The sequence below is a fragment of the Amblyomma mixtum genome, chromosome 3, assembly GCF_055824585.1.
Source record: "Amblyomma mixtum isolate Tamu chromosome 3, ASM5582458v1, whole genome shotgun sequence".
Lineage (NCBI taxonomy): Eukaryota > Metazoa > Arthropoda > Arachnida > Ixodida > Ixodidae > Amblyomma > Amblyomma mixtum.
In genome coordinates, this window is record NC_143014.1 from 99,484,650 (window position 1) to 99,505,780 (window position 21,131).

The 21,131-nt window shown below is 47.1% G+C and overlaps 1 protein-coding gene across 6 annotated transcripts in view; it reads left to right on the plus strand.

The window, feature by feature from the left end:
* LOC149351130 (uncharacterized) overlaps positions 1-21,131 on the plus strand; it is a 48,491-nt gene that overhangs the window by 13,328 nt on the left and 14,032 nt on the right. For 3 of the 6 annotated variants that reach the window (XM_089580389.1, XM_089580388.1, XM_089580387.1), the window contains exon 4: positions 6,113-10,661. In XM_089580389.1, the coding sequence (XP_089436515.1) occupies positions 6,113-7,621 (1,509 nt within the window). In that variant the 3' untranslated portion in view covers positions 7,622-10,661. The other 3 variants (XR_016290529.1, XM_089580390.1, XM_089580386.1) reach the window with 3 other exon arrangements.

Consider the following 21,131-nt stretch of genomic DNA (forward strand, 5'->3'; position numbering starts at 1 on the left):
CACGCTGATAATTTTCCAAGCACGTCATACGTATGATACTCTCTGGATTTGTGCAATCTTGAAGAAGAAACTAAAACATGGAAGAGTCACAAGTTACGCTATCGCTGGGCCGGCCCTCACAATCATACAGGTAAAATTGCTGCACAAAGCAGTCATGGGAACTACTTGGCTAAACCAAAAACGACAGAAATCTCTTGATGAAAGGAACTTTACAAAACAACAATGCATAAACCGTGCATCAGCTATGTCAGTTTGAAACACCGGGAAAAAAGGCACCAAAAAGACACACAAAGAAAAACAATGCATAAACCGTGCATCAGCAGGCTTCTGCAAGTGAAAAATAATGAAAAAAGCTCCGAAGTCAAGAAAGTAAAAAAAAAAAACGCACAAACTGTGCATCAACTCAAAATGGCTACGTCTTGTTTAAACAATGCAGTGAAAAAGGCACTAGGGCAAGAAAACCTTCCAAAACAAATCCTTACCCTATATGAACCACAGAATAGCATGAGAAGCTTACAAGGAATAAACAGTGAAAAACACCCTTTCAAAAGCTAAAATAGAGAACAAGAACCTTTGCTAGGAGAAATAAAGAGAGCTGCGGAGAAAACAGAGCCTAGCCTGAAAACTTTGCACGAGCCTGCTGTCTTACCCTTTCACGCAGTTAACCGATTGTTTCAGTATGAACAAACTAGCCTGGCAAATCTTGTTGCATAGGTTTAGCTCAGTTAGTAATTTGTTTGTAAATGATACAGTCTAACTGATAAGCTTAAGCCTTCAAGCAAGTCATTGATTAAAAAAAAAAATGGAGTACCCAGAATGCTGCCCTGGGGGCACAGGAGACGGCTGACATATGCTGGATTTTACATTTGAACCTGAACATATTGTACTTGAGAAGGGAGATATGATGCAAATCACTTAATGATAATAGTAATAATAATAATAATATATTGCACCAAATATTAACAGAATGTACAAACATCCAGCCTGCCAAAGCCTCGTAGGGCTTGCCCAGCTGAGCCCGACAGGCAGCGGAGCATAAATGTGTACAGGGCATGATAAGACATATTAACCATGAAAAAGCATTGTATTAGTTCAGTGAGCAAAAGAAATAAATGAAAAGACAGAAAAATTATGTTCAGTTTTGATTAACACCCCTCTGAAAGGGCATGCGGAGGAGAAAAAGAAAGTGACACGGCAGTACCTAACATCAGTGCAATTGTAAATACAGGAGAAAATCTCTTCCAACAGGTGCGCTGAAGTAACAGATCACCATTACGATTTCGGCGTAAATCGCTAGGCATTCCTGAATTCCAAAGAAAAGAAAGCTATTAACACAGTCCAGAAATCACAAGGTTTTACATGATAAACGTTAAAACATTATAAAGTCGTTATACGATTAGATACCAGTGTATATCAGCGTATCCTTCCACACTCGCACGTTCAGGCGTTGCTGTCATGCTTTGAGCGAAGCCTGCATCATTGCTTCTCATGTGCTGTGTTTATAAGAGTGATATGCAGAGGTTGTGGTAAAACACTGGCCTCCTGAGGGGATCATACATTTGCTGTTTTGCATACCCCTTGAGTCACTTTATTCCATCTTCACATATCACTTCTCTTGTAAACACAGCATGCAAGAAGCGATGATGCCGGCTTCACTCAGAGCAGATGAGAAATGCCTCGGAAGAAGAGCAGTTTGAACAGTGCCGAGGCTGTGTTGTATGCATTGAAGTGAGAGTAAGGGGCATCTTCAAAAATATTTTTCTAGCCAAAAACAAAAAGGGCCTCGATCAAAATTTGTGAGCGAAATTACAAAAGAAAAGGACTATCAGTTGAATCCCATTTTGTATTTCTGCAACGAGCACCTCAATGTGAAATTTTCAGCCGAATGCGTAGCACAACCATAGGTCGGCACACTCACTCATGAGTGCACTCATATCGCCTCACTCACACTCACGTCTGTGAGTGTGAGTGAGTGGTCGTGAGTGCGAGTGAGTGGATGTGAGTGAGGGTGGTCACGAGTGTGAGTGCGAGTGAGTGGTTGTGAGTTTGAGTAGACGCGAGTGTGAGTGCGAGTGAGTGGATATGAGTGCCGGTGGTCATGAGTGTGAGTGAGTGTAAGTGGAGATGAGTGTGAGTGCGAGTGAGTGGATGTGAGCGTGAGTAGAGGTGAGTAGTGGGTGGACATGTTTGATGAGTGGCTGTGAGTGGACATGAGTGGCAATGAGTGGTTGTGATGGGGTTGTGAGTGGCAATGAGTGGACGCGAGTGGCAATGAGTGGTTGTGAGTGGACATGAGTGGCAATGAGTGGTTGTGAGTGGACGTGAGTGGCAATGAGTGGATGTGAGTGGTGGGTGGACGCGACAGCGAAGTCTATCACGTATGTTTCGCGACCATGATACCCGCTTAGCTATTTTCGTGTTGTTGAGAGCTGAGGGAAGCAAATATTGACTACTGAGGGCGCTCGAGGCAGCATAAGGCATCATGCTCGTGTCTTTGGACAACCGAAGCAGAGGATTCCGCTGGCACAGGAACGGCAATATTTCGTTGCATTTGTATTTCACCATTGGCACGAGCGCAGACCCTTCGCGGATGCAATGTGCCGCTACAAGTTTTGTGAGATTCTTTATCGAATTTCGCATTGCCAGTCCTGAAAATATAGACAGGTGTATCTTGCCACGCTCCCTGCACGGCTTGATCTCATATACACAAGAGTTACGATGCTTACTGCTGAAACAACGACTGTCCGCTTCTTGGCAATAACTACCGTAAGATGGGATCTCGAGTGCTGCAGTGGACTCTTAGGTTTTTTTTTGTGTGTGCCCAGGTGTGTGCATTGCAGAGCTTTGCTCTGGCCGTAATTTGTTGATTGGGCCGGACCCACGCGAAAACCTGACCTACTTGGCGCCGAAGCTTTGTCACTGGGGGAGTCAAATCTAAATGAGCTTGTGAAATGCGATTTTGTTTATTTTTCGTGTTTTCAGTGAAGTAAGTGGATTAGCTTCTCTTAGCACGCATCGATTTCCACAATCCTACCCACACTGATATCTGGACAGCATGAGTTATCCTTTGAACCGGATACTACGATTTCCTCTGAGAACTTCTGGATAGCGCTTTTTCCCACTAAAGTCTTTTAGTTTCAGAAGGGCGCGCGCAACAAAATGGCTCACAAGTTACCTGCATACGCATTCTTCCGCGAACGACGTTAAAGAATAATCAGGTGAAATGTAAGCGCCCCCTATCACCACGTGGATGCACAGGTGGTCTCCGCACGCACTAGCCTCAAAAACATCGCGCTGGTTTGTAAAACCTCCTTCAGACAGGGATTATGTGCAATGCAGAAAACGTTCTGCACGGCAGACAAGTCCATAGATAGGTCACACATAGTAGCTTAGGAGGTTTTGTAAATGGATTGCTAATGACAACTCCCCTTAGCATCGTTATTACGTGGTGAAATCCTCTACTTGCGGCCCATTCCAGCCATTTTGCTTTGCGTGAGGAAATCACTCGATCGTTTGAAAAACACGCTCCATTTTCCATGCCGCGAAAAGTATTCATAGTTGCCATTTGACTCCAATGTGTTCATGCAGAGTCACGGAACGTCGTTGTCAAGCAAGACCAAATATTAGTAATTAGACACCATCCAATACTATTGTCAAGACAAATTCATTATTTTTACTTAGACACTGTCACAGGCGCGCGCACAAGAAAGGGAGGTGCGCCCCCCCCCCCCCCCCCCCCCTTAGTCGTCTAATCCCCCTAATCGCCAAGTCTGCCTCATACAATTACTTGTTGGACCTGTTCCGGCACAATTTACAGTGCAGTGCTATGTCCAATCAGGTTTTTTAGTGGCCGAAGACCCATGATGTTGCGTTCAAGAACTGTTTACTGGCCGGGTCATTTTGAGGCAAGCTTTTCAGGTTCTTTTTTTGCTGTGACAGTGAAAAAAAACAGATCTCACATTTGCTGGGGTTTAGAGAGAATGGAAATTACTCTGGAAGCGGGATGTTACATTGATACTTCAGCGACGCAGTGACATGCCTTCCTCTGCCGGTACTCACGTGTTGAACAAGGGAGCCGGAAGCCTCAGTGTGCTTGCGAGCGTTTCAACAAGAGGGCTGTCTTAATCAGGATGAAGACAAGACCTCTTGCGGAAACTCTGGCAAGCACCCTTAGCCTTTCGCCTCCCTTCGTTCACATTTTGAGTGTGACGGAACCAGCAGCTTATTCTCTCTATACCATGTATTCCTCTGCCGATGTTACAGATTAAAATAAAAACTACTGCTGAATAATATCTTGTATATTTTGAAATTACATCGCATGGAAATAAATGTTCTATAATCATTCCTCACCTTTGCGCTCCGTTCTGGCCGTAAGGGCCTAGGAGAGAAGGTGGGGGGGGGGGGGGGGGGGGGCACTGCGCTGAAACATGGCTCATTTTCATGGAGAACCCTGCGCACGCGTATAGACACCGTTCAAAAACTTCTCTAAGCATCTTAGCTGACGCTGAACTGGCACTCATCGTCTCAGCAGCAAGCCCGGAAGCGCACGTGCGTACCATTCAGTGCATGGAATATGCGTGATCAGTGACCACTTTCATCGAGCAGTGAAGCTGTGAAAATTGGCCAAATAGCCCGACAAAGCCTGGGCCGCTCAGCACCCCATCTTTGAGACACAGGCTATGCTAGGGGAGCCATGAGGGCAGTCGGCTGCGGCAGTAAATTTCTCATCCCCTCCGTTGTTAGCAAACAAGGAAAGAGTGAGTGAACGTGAATGAGAGTGAGCAGACATGAGGGTGAGTGGTTGTGAGTGTGAGTGAGTGGTCATGAGTGTGAGTGAGTGGTTGTGAGTGCGAGTGGTCATGAGTGCGAGTGTGAGTGAGTTGTTGTGAGTGTGAGTGGACATGAGTGTGAGTGTAAGTGAGTGGTTGTGAGTGTGAGTGGACATGAGTGCAAGTGTGAGTGAGTGGTTGTGAGTGGAAATGTGAGTGTGTGGTTGCGAGTGAGAGTGTGAATGAGTGGATGTGAGTGCGAGTGGCCATGAGTGTGAGTGTGATTGAGCCACCTCTATTGGTGCCGAGGTATGAGCACAACACATGTTTTAAAAATTTTGACATTTTTTTTCCAAATAGTGCATGTTATGAAGAGGCAACAAAAAGTTTTATATTGCTCATGAATTTCACGTGCAGTTCTTTAAAATTAAAAATGATGCGCCTAGAGCTAAAAAACAAATTAAAAAAAACATGAAAGATTTGAAACACGATACAAAAGTACAACTCCTATAGAGAGCACTTTGAGCACAGAGAGCACTTTGCTCTGTCCACGACAGATGGCGCCACGAGGAGGTCCGCCACTTCTGGCCTTCGAAGCCGGCGTTAGCAGCATCGGCGCGCAGTGCAAAACGCTGCTGCGCAGCTTGTGTACGAACGTCAAGTGACTCTCAAACAACCCAGCTGTGATACGGATGTCATGCAAATTGTTTAATTAATTTAGCTGTGAATGAATTTAGCTGTTTGTTGTATTAATATCTAGAGCTAATATCCCTGTGATGTAGCGTTGGAAAAATAGACGCGCTTGTTACAAACTGCGACACAATTGCCGCCGTTTTTAGAGGAGCTGACTTGCGAGTTCATGCTGCTTCCAAACAGAAAAGAATGTTAATGTGTTGTTCCAAGAGAAAATAAGCAAATCACAAACGCCGCGTGCCAGTTTATTTCAGCGCCAGCAGTAGCTGCGGGAATGGCAGAACGAGCGTACATGCTTGTCGCCTTTCTCACCTTCGACAAACTGATCCAATACATCGAATGATCGGAGCTTTTTTAGACCTTTGCAATAAGTGCTTCCTCGGCGTCGGTACAATGCTCACTAAACTGTCGTGCGTACTTAAAGCTAACACGGTGGAAGTGGCTGTAGCGCCCGGCGGCGCTGGCGCTGAGATCGGCGTTCCCGCGCTAGAGGAAAATAAAGATGAACAGCGCGTGCTGGGCGCGCACGCCCAGCACGCGCAGTCCGGAACTAGAAGCCTGCCACGCTGGTCGTCTCTGTCTGGTGCTCCGCTGCGACCCCGCAAATTCCTCAACAGTGGTGACCTGGCGAACCGTGCCTTCTATCGCAGCGGCGTTCCAGCATGGCGTACTGGCAGCACCCAAGTTTCGACCCGCCGCTCCCGGCGTTCCGGCCTGCAGGCGTCGGCGGGTGGTTCGCCCAACTGGAGGCTGCGATGTACCTGAACGGCATCACCATCCAGCCGTTCAAACACGAAGTCCTTTGCGACATCCTCCCACCCGACCTCCTGCGTCGGCTCACCTACTCTGCTTTCGGCGGCCGGCCATACGATGAGCTGCGTGCGGCCGTCTTGGCGTACTTCGGCGCCTACTACGTTCCGCCGCCGCTCTACGACGCAGCGGACCCGTTTTCGCCGCCGCCAGCCTCTGGCCCTGCACCGGCCTCGCTCGCGCCCACGCAGCCTTCATCAGAACCCGGCCCGCCTCAGCAGCCCCTCGCCGCATCGCCGCCACTCCCGTCCAGCGTCTCCAGCCCGGCTGTCTCTCTCGACGCCATACCAGGTGGGATCCGCACGAGCTCCGCCTCGCGTCCTGCTCCCACTACTATCCGACCCGCGTCTCTGGCTCTGCCTCCTTGCGCTTCAGTGGCGTTGTCGCCAGAGCCTCCTGCAGCCAAGGACGACTCTGCGGCAGCAGCCGTGCCGAGGCTTCCGGCATCCCCATCTACCTCGTCACTACCGCCAACAGCTCTGCAGACCTCTGCTGTGAGGGTGCCGCCGCCACCGCAGCATATGCCACATACCAGCCCCACTACCCTGGCGACCACACCGCCTGCCCAAGAGGCCCCACCCCAAGCCCTCAGTACGATCAACTGCTTCTCGGATTCTGACCCTGGCAGCTCGACACCGCTGCAGCAAGCGTCTGCTTTGGTGCCTGACTTGCGCCACCCTCGGCACCGAATGGTCGAGCTACCCACACCGAGTAGTGCAGCAACTGTCCAACCACCAGCTGTGCCTGTTGCTGTCAGACAGCCATCTGATGTCGCAGTCTCAGCTGCACGGCCTGTCACTGCAACAACCTTTTTGCAGCCACCTACAGCCGACCATGCTCACACGCGCATCATCCCTGGCCAACCGCTCCAGACTGTCGATCCCGCTTCACCCAAGCACCTGACAATGAGCCCCGCAACTTCCTCCACCATCGTCACGGCTCTCACCGTTGTGTCAACAGTCACACCTGTGCCAAATACTGTTACAGCTGCTGCTGTCGCAGCACAGCTGCATTCAGTCCATGGAGCTGTTTCGCCCGCTCCTGTGCTTGTGATCGTGTACTCGGCGCGTCAGATTCCCATCGGCATCTGCTGCAACGTTCCAACACTGATGACACTTGTGCCAGCGGGCAGCACTACAGTCGGTGCCGGCCCAATCATGGCCTCTCCTGCCCCGATGTCCATTGTCAGCTGGACACCCTGCATCATTCGCCCATTGCGCAGCAGCCAGGCTCGTCCACCTGAGCCCGCGCACTCCACCCGACAGCTCTTCCCGGCTCCTGACATGAACTTACTGGACACTTCTACTCTCTTTTCTTTTACCGAGCGCACATTCCGACGTTCCGTCTAGGCGGGGGGCCCTGTAGCGGCGCTGGCGCTGAGATCGGCGTTCCCGCGCTAGAGGAAAATAAAGATGAACAGCGCGTGCTGGGCGCGCACGCCCGGCACGCGCAGTCCGGAACTAGAAGCCTGCCACGCTGGTCGTCTCTGTCTGGTGCTCCGCTGCGACCCCGCAAAACCCTCAACATGGCAACTAAGCTTTTGAAAAAGTCCTCAAAGGAGGCACTTCGACATGCAATTCTGTCGCCCAGAAGCTCTACAGAAGTGCGCTGATACATGGGATAGCGGTGAAATTTATCATGACAGGACTTTGCATATTTCCGATATTATTCCGGCTGGCTACATCTGCGGGTGCTGAACCCCGGAGCAGTTTTCAGTTTTACTTAGCAAGATAGCACAGTCGAAGGTTGCCGAGCTTCTGAAGGAGCCCACGAAGAACATTCATACTCTTTCTTTTGAAGCCGGAATGTTAACGGAGGATAAAGTAAATATCTGGACAATCGGCTGGCGATCACACGCACGCGTACGTTCGGCTATAAGTCGTGTGCACAGTGCTGAGCAGAGAACGTTCTTGATAGCTGTGAACACATATTCCTCCATTCGACAAAAATGTCGAGCTCTAAAAAGCAAGTTTTCAGGCATTGGCTCACTTTTAATCTGCAGTTCAACGAGCTATGCAGTCCACCAATAGCGTTAGAAGGTGAATTGCCTCAATAAATATGAACGCGCAGGTAGCTGACCGCGATCTGTTGACACATTCGAGCCGATGCGGGCAGTCTGAAAGAGACGAGTAAATGAGCTGGTTGAAGCAAACATTTTTCAGCACCAACTTGTTCTATGCGCACTCACACGAAATTTTTGTGCCGTCCGGCAGCTCGTTATCCACAGCGAGAGCCGGAGAAAAGTCTTGCAGCCGGGCACCAGCGCACCGGCAGCCATCGAAACGAGAAGGCCCGAAGGCCAGCGATGGCGGAATGGTCACGTGACCAAATATGGCGGCGCCCATGCCCCCGCGCTGTGAAGCGTCTATACATCAGTCATAAAAAATTTTGAAGGCAAAATGGAAATAACAATTTGTTTGTAAATTTTTTGCAGACCTAGTTTTGAACATTCAGAGGGCTTTTGCATGACGGGAAAATTTTTTTCCCGAGAGATATTGAAGGGCCTTGCTTTTGACAGTTCAATTAAAAGCCTCAAATTAAAAAAAAAAATCAGAATGGGTCAAGCACAAACTCTGGTGCATTTGGCATGGAATGATCCCTAAATGACCTGTGGAGTGTGCACTCCTGAAGTACTGATGTTAGCAATGTGCACTTGGATGACTCTGTTTTTAGTTTTGTGTTGTCCCGAGCAATGTCAAGCAGCAGAGGCTTTCTATGAATGAACGCACACTTCTATGTTTTTATGTCGTAGCTCGTTAAATGCTGCTGTGAACACAGGCATAAAATGGACCTTTTTCCCATAGTATACCCCTCAATAAACAGATTCACACAGCACTATGGAACGAGGACAGAAGGAACACGAAAACACAGGACGGGCGCTCGTGTCCCTTCTGTCCTCGTTCCATAGTGCTGTGTGAATCTGTTTATTAAGCATGAACCAACTAGCCCACACCAGAATCCTCTTAGAACGTAATACCCCTCAAGCAGTTGCTAGTCGCCAGCACAGATTTGCCCTATTTCAAAAGGGTTTGAGGGAGTACAGCCGTTATAAATGCCTTTGCATTGGATGCTTGGGCCTAATTGAGGGCAGTAGATAGAGCAGTGCTGGCTTTGTCTAGCCAGAGCAAAGGTGCATGAGCCATCTGTGGACACAGCTGTCACACCGTATTTAGCCAGCGCTGCAGTTAACACATTTAATTTAAGTACTCTGGCGACCCTCTTGCTGGGGCCATATGCACATCTCTGTGTACCTAAAGCATGCTAGCACTACACCTAATTATCAACCTGCAGTTCTGTGTGTCATTGGTTGAGCAAGCGCAGGTCGGGGATGAACAGGTGCAGCAACCTTGGCCACCATTTTGCCAAAGCATGCTTTGTGAAAATGACCAATGTGGAGGCTAAGTGCATGTGCAGGATATCACTTAAAACTGGTTTATTTTATTAAATGCAGTTAGTATTATGGTAATGTATGTCATGCAAGTATTGTGGGGAATTACTTAGGGTGTGCATGGTAGAGATAATAAGAATGGCTCAAATCTTATGGAGGAGTGGCCAAAAGTGACTGCTGTTAACCTCATAGATGTACTACTAGCAAGAGCTTCATGACACCAATGTGACTGTGTTTCATGTTAATTAATGACCATTTAAAATAGGAAAAAGTGCTTACTAAGCCTTGTGGAGTTGATGCAGAAAAATGCTTGAGCATATTAATGCTCCTGTTGTGAGGCAGCATGGGTAATAAGTCATACAAGTCATACCCAGGATGGCTCCCAGCTGTGGTAGACTAACACACCTGAAGCATTGTGTCTTTAACGTCTTGCAGTTTTTAGAGCAAAACATGAAAACACCCAATTGAAAATGTCTCGTTTGCACGGCCTTTTATACTTCGAGCATTGCTTACATAATTAGAAGTGACTTTGAAGAATGTTTAACACAACCATGAAATACTTTCTTCTCATGCAGCTGTGGTTTCTCTTTCCCCAGCAGTTAAATTTGATGGTCCTCTTGTTTGTTTGGTTTTTGTAGCAATGAAAGCATTAAAAAAAATTTCTTTGCTACAATTCAGCTAAGTACATTTAGATGTTAGAAAATGCCGCTGATAGTAGCTGCCAGTCTATGGAGTACCTTCGGATCATGTGTATATGTTTATTATTAATGTATCACCATGTTCAGAAACTGTAGTTGGCATGCCTGATTTTGAAGAGTAACAAATAAATAGTGCTTTGCATCACACTATAGCATGTAACATATTCAGTGTGTCCTGAATTCACTGATTGCATTCTGAGAACTAAGGAGGCTGACAGTTTCATTTGAGATTGTTCTGCCTCTTGTAGTTACATATGCGCTTGTTGTTCTTGCATTTAATGCTTCATTCCTCCTTTTTGTTTGTTTCCTTTTTCAAAGCTCAAACCACAGTTTCCTGGCCTCCAACTCTGCTTGCCTCCCAAACGCTGGTTTGGTAACAATTTTGACCCCATGTTTCTAGAGGACCGGGTACTGGGTCTCCAAGCATTTGTCAAGAATATTATGGGCCACAGAGATATAAGCAAGAGGCAAGTAGGCTGATTGCTCATCTTGAAAACCTCCTTGTAGACCTATCACTCCAAGCATGTTTCAATAAGGCCACCGCGGTGGCTCAGTAGTTATGGTGCTCGGCGGCTGACCCGAAGGCCGCGGGTTCGATCCCGCGCTCTCCCATGGGTTAGTCTTTGTGCATTAGCATTATTGCACTTTATAATAGCAGTGCGTGCCAGGTGAAGAAACAAGTAGTTACATGAACGAGCTCATTATTATGTGATGCTGAGGGGTTAGCAGCAGCCAGCATACCAGAAAGGCTAGCGCTATGTGTACTGCCAAGTTGGAAGCCTGTAGAACTGTGGTTGATTATACATAGCTCTCATATTTGCATGTTGGCTTCTTAACGTAAGAAAACTGATGATTTTTATGTTGATGTTTACAACAGGTTAGATGACAAGGTAATGTTTCTAAATGGCTATGAACTCTTTGCAAAACTCTGGAAGTCTAGTTCTCTGCATAGCGCAAATGCCTTCACCAGGAGAGTCCATTGTTTAGCAGGTACGATTTACCCTCCCTGCTGCAGTCACAACGAAAAGATGAAGCCAGCTTTGTCAGAGTACTGCTCTTCAGTGTGTGCACAGCATAAGACATGGAATAGAAGTCTTTAGTGCTGTACCCAACTTCTCCTCGTAGGACGGTCCACATCCGTCACCATTGTAAAGGGATTTTTGCAGTGCAAGAATGCTGACTTGTGGAGTTTTGCAAAGGGTCTATTACTGAATTTGCTGTAAAGGATGGCATCAAAACAAAACGCTTACTAGTATCTGCTATACCTTAAATACTTCCGTACAATGGACTCATGTTAATTTGAAGTCACTTAATTTGAACCTCCTGTTTGTTTAAACTGACGCTTTGGTTTTCTCGATATCACATGTATTTTGGTGCAACAAAAATGTCCGCTAACTCAAATGCATAAATGTACACAATCCGCAGCTTACCTTTCCTGGCTGGCGCAGCATGACAGCGCTGCGGAATATCTTGGGCTCAGCACCTAGCAGCCATATGCCATTAACCATCGCAACCAGTCGCATGGCTGCCTTGAGAGGTGTATTACTGTGGTGCTGCTGATGTCGTGTCCATGTGCAGCTTGCCATAATCGCTGTAACCATCTGCTTTCACTGCATGCCACTTATCTCCAGTCGCAGTCTTGCTGTCCAATTTGTGCAGCGCATCTTACCGTGTCACCTTCAAGGTGTTCGTTGTTCTTCTCCCTTTTCCTATACACCTTTCACGGCAGGAAATTGGCTTAATGTGATGGCCAGGGAAAACAGCAGACCAGTGGCATCAGGGCCATTCTAGCTGTCGGGGTCCGCAGATCTACCATTTGATCTACCACTTTGCTAAGCTGCCCCGTATGCACACAATGGCCTGGCGCACTCTTGCATGTCTCCAGTGCAGTTACCCACGCATTTCAGTGCAGCAGCTCCAAATTCTAATTAAGGTGCCCTTAATCAAATTTTTTGTCTCTTTAGTTTGAACTATCGAGATTTGACTGTGCGTGTGCAAATATATATCTTCTGTCTCACTGTACCTGTGTTTTGTTTGCATGTGTTGCAATGGCACCCTTGTCTCACTTGCAGTTTGTCTTTTTTCTTTCTTCTCTTAGTGCTCCAGTAAGAGAATTCTTCTGCTTGGATGATCCGCCAGAGCCGTTAGACACTATAGAAGAAAGCAGGGTTTGTAAAGCTTAAGCGCTTTTGCTCGTGTGTTTTCTTCCACTCCGTTTTTTACAAACAGTACCACTGTGACTAATACTATGGTGGGACTATAAAAAGACAAAAGAAAAAGTGTCCCAGCTCGTGCCTGTCAGAGCGATCACAATGGTATGGTACGTGGTTGTGGTATGCATGTGAGTGGGAGTGGGTGTGCAATGTTTAAGTTAAATATTAATGCTCACAAACATACATAGCATTGGCAAACCTTCGATTCAGTGCTGTGTATGTTTGCATCTAGTTTCTCAGTGTCCATTGAGTTATTGGATATTTGAAACGCGTTTTGTTCATTATCTTTTTAATAAATTATCTGTACGATGAATAATTTATACAGTGTTTACCTAAGACATCGGTCAAATGATGGAGTAGTTGTGTTTTTGAGTAGGACCTGCCTTCAGCAATGGCATGCACTCACCCACAGTGGTTTGTTAGTTGTGACTGGGACATTTGGTTGCTGGGCCCAGGGGCGTTTCAGAAAGTTCAGGCTGTGGCAGCTGCATTTCGATGGAACAAAATACTAAAGTGCTAAAATGCCTGTATTACTTAGATTTTGGTGCTTGTTAAAGCACCCATGGTGGCGAAAATTAGTATGGTGCTCTTCAGTGTGGCTTGCAAAATAATCTGTAGTGTCACTTTGACGAATGAGAATTCTTCAGTAAAATGATTGATTTGTTAAAAGCATGCCCTTGTTGGTGTTCATGCCAGAGTTAGCATGAGGATTGCTCTTTTTTTGTGCATATGTGTAGCTTTTACAAAGTCCTTCAGGAATAGTTCCTTAAAGTACCAGTATTCTATCAGGTGCACGCACAAGCTGACTAAGCATATGTATGTGGCTTAATTAAGAAAAGGAACTTCAGCTGAACTGTCGTTATAAGTTAGACATAAGGCTTATAAGTTAGACTTTAAGCTAAGTTTTGTGATTTGCAGTGCGTTACATGTACTGTTTACATAGGCGTTGTGTGAAAACTTGGAAGAGGAAGTGTACCGACTGAACCAGCAATTGCAAGAGCGGGATGCGGAGATTGAACTGCTTCGCTCGGAAGTGGACTCACTGCGGCAGGAAAATAGCCTCCTTCTCAAGGCACTCAAGTAAGTGCGAATGTACTTGAAATCATACATTTAATCTGTTTAATCAGGCTGCCAGAACTCATGCTGATTTTTTTCTTGCGCTGCCACAAATAGTTAGTCCCATGCTTTCAGTTCGTGCGCTTGTGAATCTGCTGTTCATACATACATCCCCTGTTCATACATACGTCGCGGGAAGAGTGTTCAGTTTCACTCTTGTAAAAGTGCACAAAACCACGCATGTTGGAACCAAACAGTGCCCTGTTATGAGGCATCCAAATTAGATGGCATATGGTGTCATATGGAACCTAATAGTAGTTCAATATGGGGTGGCTGTTGTCTTATCTTATGTGTTTCATGTGCTTGTATTATATGTGCTTACATTAAACTCTTTGTAGATTAACTGTTTGTGGCTGTATACATACTGGATTTGTGTCTATTTCTTTCTAATAAAGGGACACTAAAGGGGAACTCTGAGTTTAGTGAGATTGAGAGGTTAGTTTCCCAAGGTGGCAAATTTGTCATTTTTGCTGAGAAAAATGCCCCCCCCCCCCCCCCCCCCCCCCTGTTTTCATTAACTCTTGTATGTTGGCTCCTTATCATTCATACTGCGCAGTTAGTTTCAAGATGGAAGTGTACAGGTTGACACAGGAAATGAAATGCCATGCTGTCCTCATTGCCCTGGCTGCACTTCACAGCAACTTGGAAATCGCCACCTTGCTGAATATAGCGAAGAACAAGATGCGGAAAAACTGATGTGCTCTGACGGCGACGTGGCATCTGTGGTGAAAAGGAAAAAGCATAGTTAGCAGTCAGAAGTTTCCGAAACGTGTGATTTTCTCCAGTGGCTGCAAGTCATTGTAAGGGATGACCCAGGAAAGTCTCTGAGGGCCATTGCGAAGAAGCTCACAAGTTGCAGATTTGACTTTGAGGTTCGCTGTGCATGAGGACTTGAGGTACTATTGATACTTCATGAAGAGGGGGTACTTAGTGTCCGATAAAACTCAGGAGAATCGTCTGCTCTGGTCCAGGTGCTTGCTAAGCAAGCTGATGAAGCCTGAGGAGCAGGAAATGCTGTGCGTTTTTGACGGATGAAAAGAACTTTTACTGACTAAAAAGCTAATCGCTGTAACAACAGGTCATTTTTCGCAAGTGCTGGTGAGGTGTCTACACTAGAGCACTGCACGGGCCTCAATCTGAGGCCCAAGCCCGGCCCGAGACCTGAAGCCCGAAGCCCAGGCCCGCGGCTTCAAGCCCAAGCCCGGCCCAGGCCCGCTAAATTATCGCTCTAGCGGGCCCGGCCCAGCCCGTGAATCCCGGAGTGAAGCCCAGCCCGGGCCTGGCACGGCCCGTTTCACAGTAACACTTGAGATACACTGCTCACTCTGAGCAAGTAGACTGCTACTAGACTGATAAGAAACTGGCCGACAAAGGTTCTGAAACCACAGTTTGGCTTGCAGAAAGTTGGCTCTTTTTAACCCAGTAGGAAGGGATTAAGAGTAGTGCTCGCCAGGCTCGTCTTTTGGACAGTGATCTCGTGTAGGTGCGCAAAGATAAACTCGGAAGTTCTGAGAGCCAAATAAAAAGGGCTGCATACGCGCATAATAGACTACTTTGCATTCCCCCATGATTTTAATCAGTTATATTTTGCTGCCCGGAAGTGTAAGCATTAAAGCTGCCTAGCAAGTAGTGGGATAACATTTTTTTAGTGAACGCGATCTCACAGGTTGAACTCATATCCGATCTGGTCGCCTTTCAGCAGAAACGAAAAGCTAAAAGGCTTGAGTATTTCACGGTTTGTGTTTTGAAGACTATAAGCGTTCTAAACTCATATGTTCTTCCCGAATGCATTTCTAATAGTGTATAGGTATGTTTTGGGATGACGAACGATCAATGGCCAATTAAGACCGGTTGAATTTTACTCTCACTGGTGGAGCAGAAGATAACGCGCGAACCACGTGATAACTTACAGGGCAAAACACTTGTCATGACAACCAGGCTGAAGAAGCGAGGAGGGATAGATGTGGTTATGAGATGAGATTTACAAACTCTCGCAAGCTTTTGTAGCTATTTCATTTACGAGACGTTCTGGTCGGCTGATCAAAAAGAATACCAAACGCGCTTTTGTTCGTGAATTTTCCCACATGAGAAAAATATAGCTATAAAATAAAAGCTATGTTTTTGGGGCTTAAGGACCCAAGGGGAGTCAGGCTGTGAGAGACACCGAAGCAGAGGGCTCCGGATCATTTTGACCACCTGGGTTTCTTCAACGAGCAATGATACTGCAAAGTACATGGCTGTCATGCTTGCCGCCTAAATAGAAATGTGGCCGCCGAGGCTAGGAGCAAACCCTGGTTCCCCGGCTCAGTAATCAAGCGCCTTGACCACTAAGGCACAGCGGCGTGGAAATAAGAAAATAAATAAGTCAATGAGTAAAGGTTAGTTTTTTTTCTCAGCGCGTACTATAACCCATAGCCCATCCGTGTCGCTGCTCCAATGCTGCAGTTGTGTACTTCACTCTGCAAAAGTGAATGAAGTCGGACACCAACCGTTTCTGTATGGACCCAAGCCCGACTCGGGTCCGCAGCTTTAAGCCCGAGCCCAGCCCGGGCCCGCATCTTCAGGCCCGGCCCAGGCCCGGCAAAAAAGATCATGTCCCGGCCTGGGCCGCGGCCCAGGCCGGCCCGAGCCCGTGCAGTGCACTGTCACCGTCGGAGCACATCAGTTCTTTCTGCACCTTGTAAACAAAAGACTTCGCTATGCTCAGAAATGTCGCAGTTTCCAACTTGCTGCAGAATGCGGCCAGGGCAGCGAGGTCTGCATGATGTCTCATTTCCTGCATCACCTGCACACTTCCATCTTGGAACAAACTGCGCAGTATGAATGATGAAGTGTCAGTATACAAGAAGCTGCAAGTCTAGGTGGATATGGTGGGGTTGCTGGTGTCTGTAGTGATAAGGAGTAGTGTTGTCAAATACCTCACGCATCTAGTATGAGAATGCAAAGCAATATTTGCTTCACCTGCTGCCCATTTGTCCTATGTGAAGCTGTCTAGCACACCAACTAAACTAGCGGAAGCCAAGCACAAGATCTCTGAGTCATTTGCGTTAGTTCCTAATGGGCAGACTGCCAAGTATTCCAAGGGCAGCCTCAGCATGCAGGGTGTTTAAAAGGGTTTTTAACTAGGTTGCCTCATTCTGTAGCTTTGCCTCTGGCATGGAGGCACTCTGTCGTAAACAGTATGCTTGTGCCATCTGTCATCAAATATTGCAGTGAAGAGCCATCTGATTAGTGGGTCAGGCTGATTTTTGTTTTGTTTTTGTTGTTTGGTTTCTGATTCTGGCCATGTTGGTTGCAAAAGGGGAAGAAAATTGGGTACTTCATTCATGATTTCCTCAGCAACAGTCTCCTTTTTGCGCAGAAAAAACGCAGCTAGTGTTTCTGAAGGACAATCTCTTAGTTGAGAGTGGCGACTTATTTCTGTTAATATTTCTCTTTAGTGTCCCTTTAGCATATCAGTTTTGTTTACATGTTAGCTGGATTCTATGATTGACCAGAAAAGCACTACAGGCCAGTGATGCTTCGTTGTGGTGTGTTGCTACCTGCCTTTGCATTAATAAAGGGGTGGCTGCTGAAGCGGAGCTTTGAAACTTCTCTATCTTGTCTGCGTCTGTTTCACGTGTGTGACCAAGTGCCTCCTTAAATCGTTTGGACCCTTTCCTCTCTTCTGGGGGGCTTCTTTGTATGTTGTTTCTGGTGGTGCAGGCAGGAGTGTTCTTTTGCAAGCTGGGCCAGTGCAGCGCTCTTGAGAGACCGGCAACAGCTGCTGTCGTCGCATGCCTTTGGTCTGCACACTCTTAACCTCACCCTGTCCTCCATGTAAGAGCATTTGCACCCATGCACTGCACAGTTAGATGGGGAATGTCCTGCGTAATGCGCTTGCACCCATGCATAAATGTCAGTGCACACTTTTCAAGGGTTTATTCTGTAGGGAAACCATTCAGCAAAAGAAATAGGTGAACACGTTGTAAGCAGTTGTGTTGCTGGCCTGGTTGTTAAGTACTTGCCTTGTGTTTGTGGCCTGTGCTTCGTCTGCTATTGCCTGTGGTAAATAAGCGTGCCCCTCCCAACTCTATTTTATTTATTTTACTATAATAGTCACGTATTCACTCTCTGTATTGATTGTAAAATGTTCTGTGTGACAGTTGCCAAACGTCATAAAAGCTGATTTTATCAGAAAAGTTAAATTTTTTTTTTTAGCCAATCACTTGATGCATTTGGAAGATCCATCAGGCCCAGCACATGTTGGAGTATTCCAGCAGGGCAGCCATGTCACTTTATACTGTAGTATTTGATGTTTAAAACTTTGAAATGTCCTGGTTGATGATATTTTGTCCAGAAAGCTCCTTGCACAATATACTTCTCTGGGAAAAACTGTTTTGGGGGCAGAAGCCAAAATTCTACTTGATTCCTGTGAATAAATGTGCTACAGGTATCATTGTATCATGCAGAAGAGAAATTTAAGGGATTTAATGTGGAGCTCAAGTCTGCATGGCTAGGGAAGGAATGTTTGGGTGCTCTGTGCCACCGCAGCTAGCATTACACAGTCTGTCAGCCACCACTGCTGCTGATGCTGTTGCCACTGCTCGAACGAGGAGGCGTACACTTCTTGGAGTAGCACACAATGGGGCTGCGTTATATTACCCGGGTATCTAAGGACTTTTTCCAAGGGTGCTGCCGTCCTGGAAAAAGTAATGACATCTGTCTGTTATCTGAGCCAATTGCGGTCCCCGTGCAAAAATATGTTGCCAGTTGCTAGCAGCAGTACTTGGCTAAGAGTTGTTCACAGCATTTTATCACATTGTTTTTCATGTTTCTTGCTTCATTTGTGGTTCTGTTGACAAAACTGCTGATATGAGATAGTAATGATGACTATCTTGGCTACTTGCAAGCGTGTAGCTTGTCATTAGTGCAGAGCATGGGTTGCATTGCTAATTGCTGTGGACAGGAATAGTGGCTGTTTGCATAAATGAATCGCTGCCAAAAGAAAGCTCCTCTATGGAAATCGATGATGCTTGTAGCAGGGAAGGATTAAAAGGAATGTTCTGTTGCGATAGGCTTTATTATACGGTCATAAGGCTGCTTGGTTCCACGATGAGTGTAGGCACTTCATTTTGCTTTAGTGTGATAGTGCATTAAGGTGCAACCTCATTGGACTGCAAGGAATTATCTGTACTATGCCATAAATTGTCAATGGCTTGATCACACTCCTGCTGCAGTAGCATAATTTTAACAAAGCTGTGGCCAGTGGCCTGTTCATTCCTTTCTGTTCTGTGTAACCAAGTTCCTTCAATTGGTGCATGTTTGAGGCTGCCCAGATCACAATGCAAGAACGCATAGTCATGTGACAATTTTAAAATCTTGCAGGTTTTAAGCTAAAGGAAAAAAGGAACCACATTAAATCAGGCACATTTAAAAATATGCTAAAATGCTTGTTTCCAGCAAGCAAGAGAGCTGAAAACAGCATTTTAGGTATGTAATGTCAAAGACGAAGTAGAACATGTATTTGTACACTCATGATTCTATACATTGCACTTGCTGCACATTGAAATAAGAAACAGCAACAAAGCTTTTGTCAAAAAGCCCGTGGTATACCTCTTCACTTAGTTAGTTCACTTATTAGTAACTTCATGTATGTCACTGGTGTAAAGATGAGGCTTTCGCTGCCATTGTACTCAGAAATAAGTTCATTGGGCCCACCATACATCATTTCCACTTCTGCAACCATCTTCAGATGTGTCAGAAACCTCACTTTCCAAAGTGATGATGCACATACGAGCTGTTCATTCTTGATCTCTCTTTATTTTTTTTTTATTCTGCTAATGGTTCCATCTCCTTCCTCTTGTGATCCTAGGCCTCAAGGAAAGAGATGTGTCATTCACTTGTTTGTTCACGTGCGACATATCTTCAACTAGTCGCTGATGTTGTTTTTGAGTAATTAGTCATGGATATTGCCGTCTGAAATGATCTGCACACTATACCTGCATCGCTAGTTGCAATGATGACTTCCAGCACATTTCTTTGCATGTGGCAGACCAAATGGGGTGGACTTAAGTGCAGAAATGTGCGGCGTGGACATTGTGGGTTTCTAAGTGGACACAGGCCACCACCCACCGCGGGTTCGAGCTTCGCGCGAGCCAAGGGCCCCGATCAGCCGTCACCACACACACACTGGGACACCGCTGCAGCGCACTCAACCTCCGCTGGGAGGAGAGCGATTCGCCGCAAAGAAATAGGCCTCCAAGTTCACAAAGGAGACGTTTATTCACGTCGTCCTTCAGCAGTACACACACACTCAATCGTCACCCCGTCCCGGGGGCGCGCGAGGAGCAAGGCTCCGCTGCGCGCACGAAGCGACTCGAGCAATATGCGCCGCTAGCACGCCGCTGCAGGAGAGTGTCCCCGCGGCAGTGCTGTGATCTCTCTCTCGTGTCGACCGTTGGGCCGGTTGCGAGAGAGAGTGGGCAATCAACGCAAGGTACGCCTGTCTGAGGTCGCTGGACCCCGCTGGACAGGCTCGAGCCGCCGCAGGTCAGAGGACACGTGCGGGCGAGCTCGAGTAAGCACTGATCCGAACGGCAAAGGCCGACACGGACAAAACAGTAACGTACGCACCTTACGCTGTCTCGGAGGGTTCTCTCTCTGGGCCCCGCTCGGACGGTCGCGGGATCCGCGGCCGCCAAAACGGGTCCCGGATTCCCGCCAAAAGGCGCCAATGGCAAAGGCCCTTGGGGAGCCGGGGCGGAGCTGTGGCTAAATGACAGTGATAAGTCACCCAGCCGCCTCTCCACCGCCTGAGGCGGGAGCAAGGGAAAGAGGAGAAACAACGCGGGCGGCCGGCACAGCCGCGCAAAGGCGACGGCGGAAAGCCAGATTCCCACATCCCCCTCTCCTTAAATGCCCTCCTACCCATCGGCAAAGCACGCTGCCAAAATAAAGAAATCAATACACACAAAAAAAATAAGCTACACTTCAGTTCCAAAATAAAGAAATGAATACACAAAACAAAACTAGCTACCCTTCAGTTCCAGCCAGAACAACGTAAGAAAACAAAGGAAAAACAAGGCAAACAAACAAACACTGCCATACGCTTCAGTAAATCAAAACAGCTTGCAGATAATATACACGGTACCCAAGAAGATGTGAATACAACTGTACAGCTATGTGACAGGTGGGTGACAGTCCCAAAGTTCGGTGGCGCGGCCTAGTGGGCCGGTCGGCGACTCACCGCTCGCAGACTTCAAGTTGAACGGGTTGGGAGGGCCGACGACTGATGGCGGTCTTCTTTCCGTTGATGTAGGGTACGTTGATGACGACGGGGCCGCGGCAGAGCACTGACCTCGCGCCCTTGGACACGACATCACGTTCGGGCACAAGAAAGTTAGTGCACCCCTTTCACGCCGGCTGAAACGGGCGAGGACGTTCGGCGGCGTCCAGATGTGTA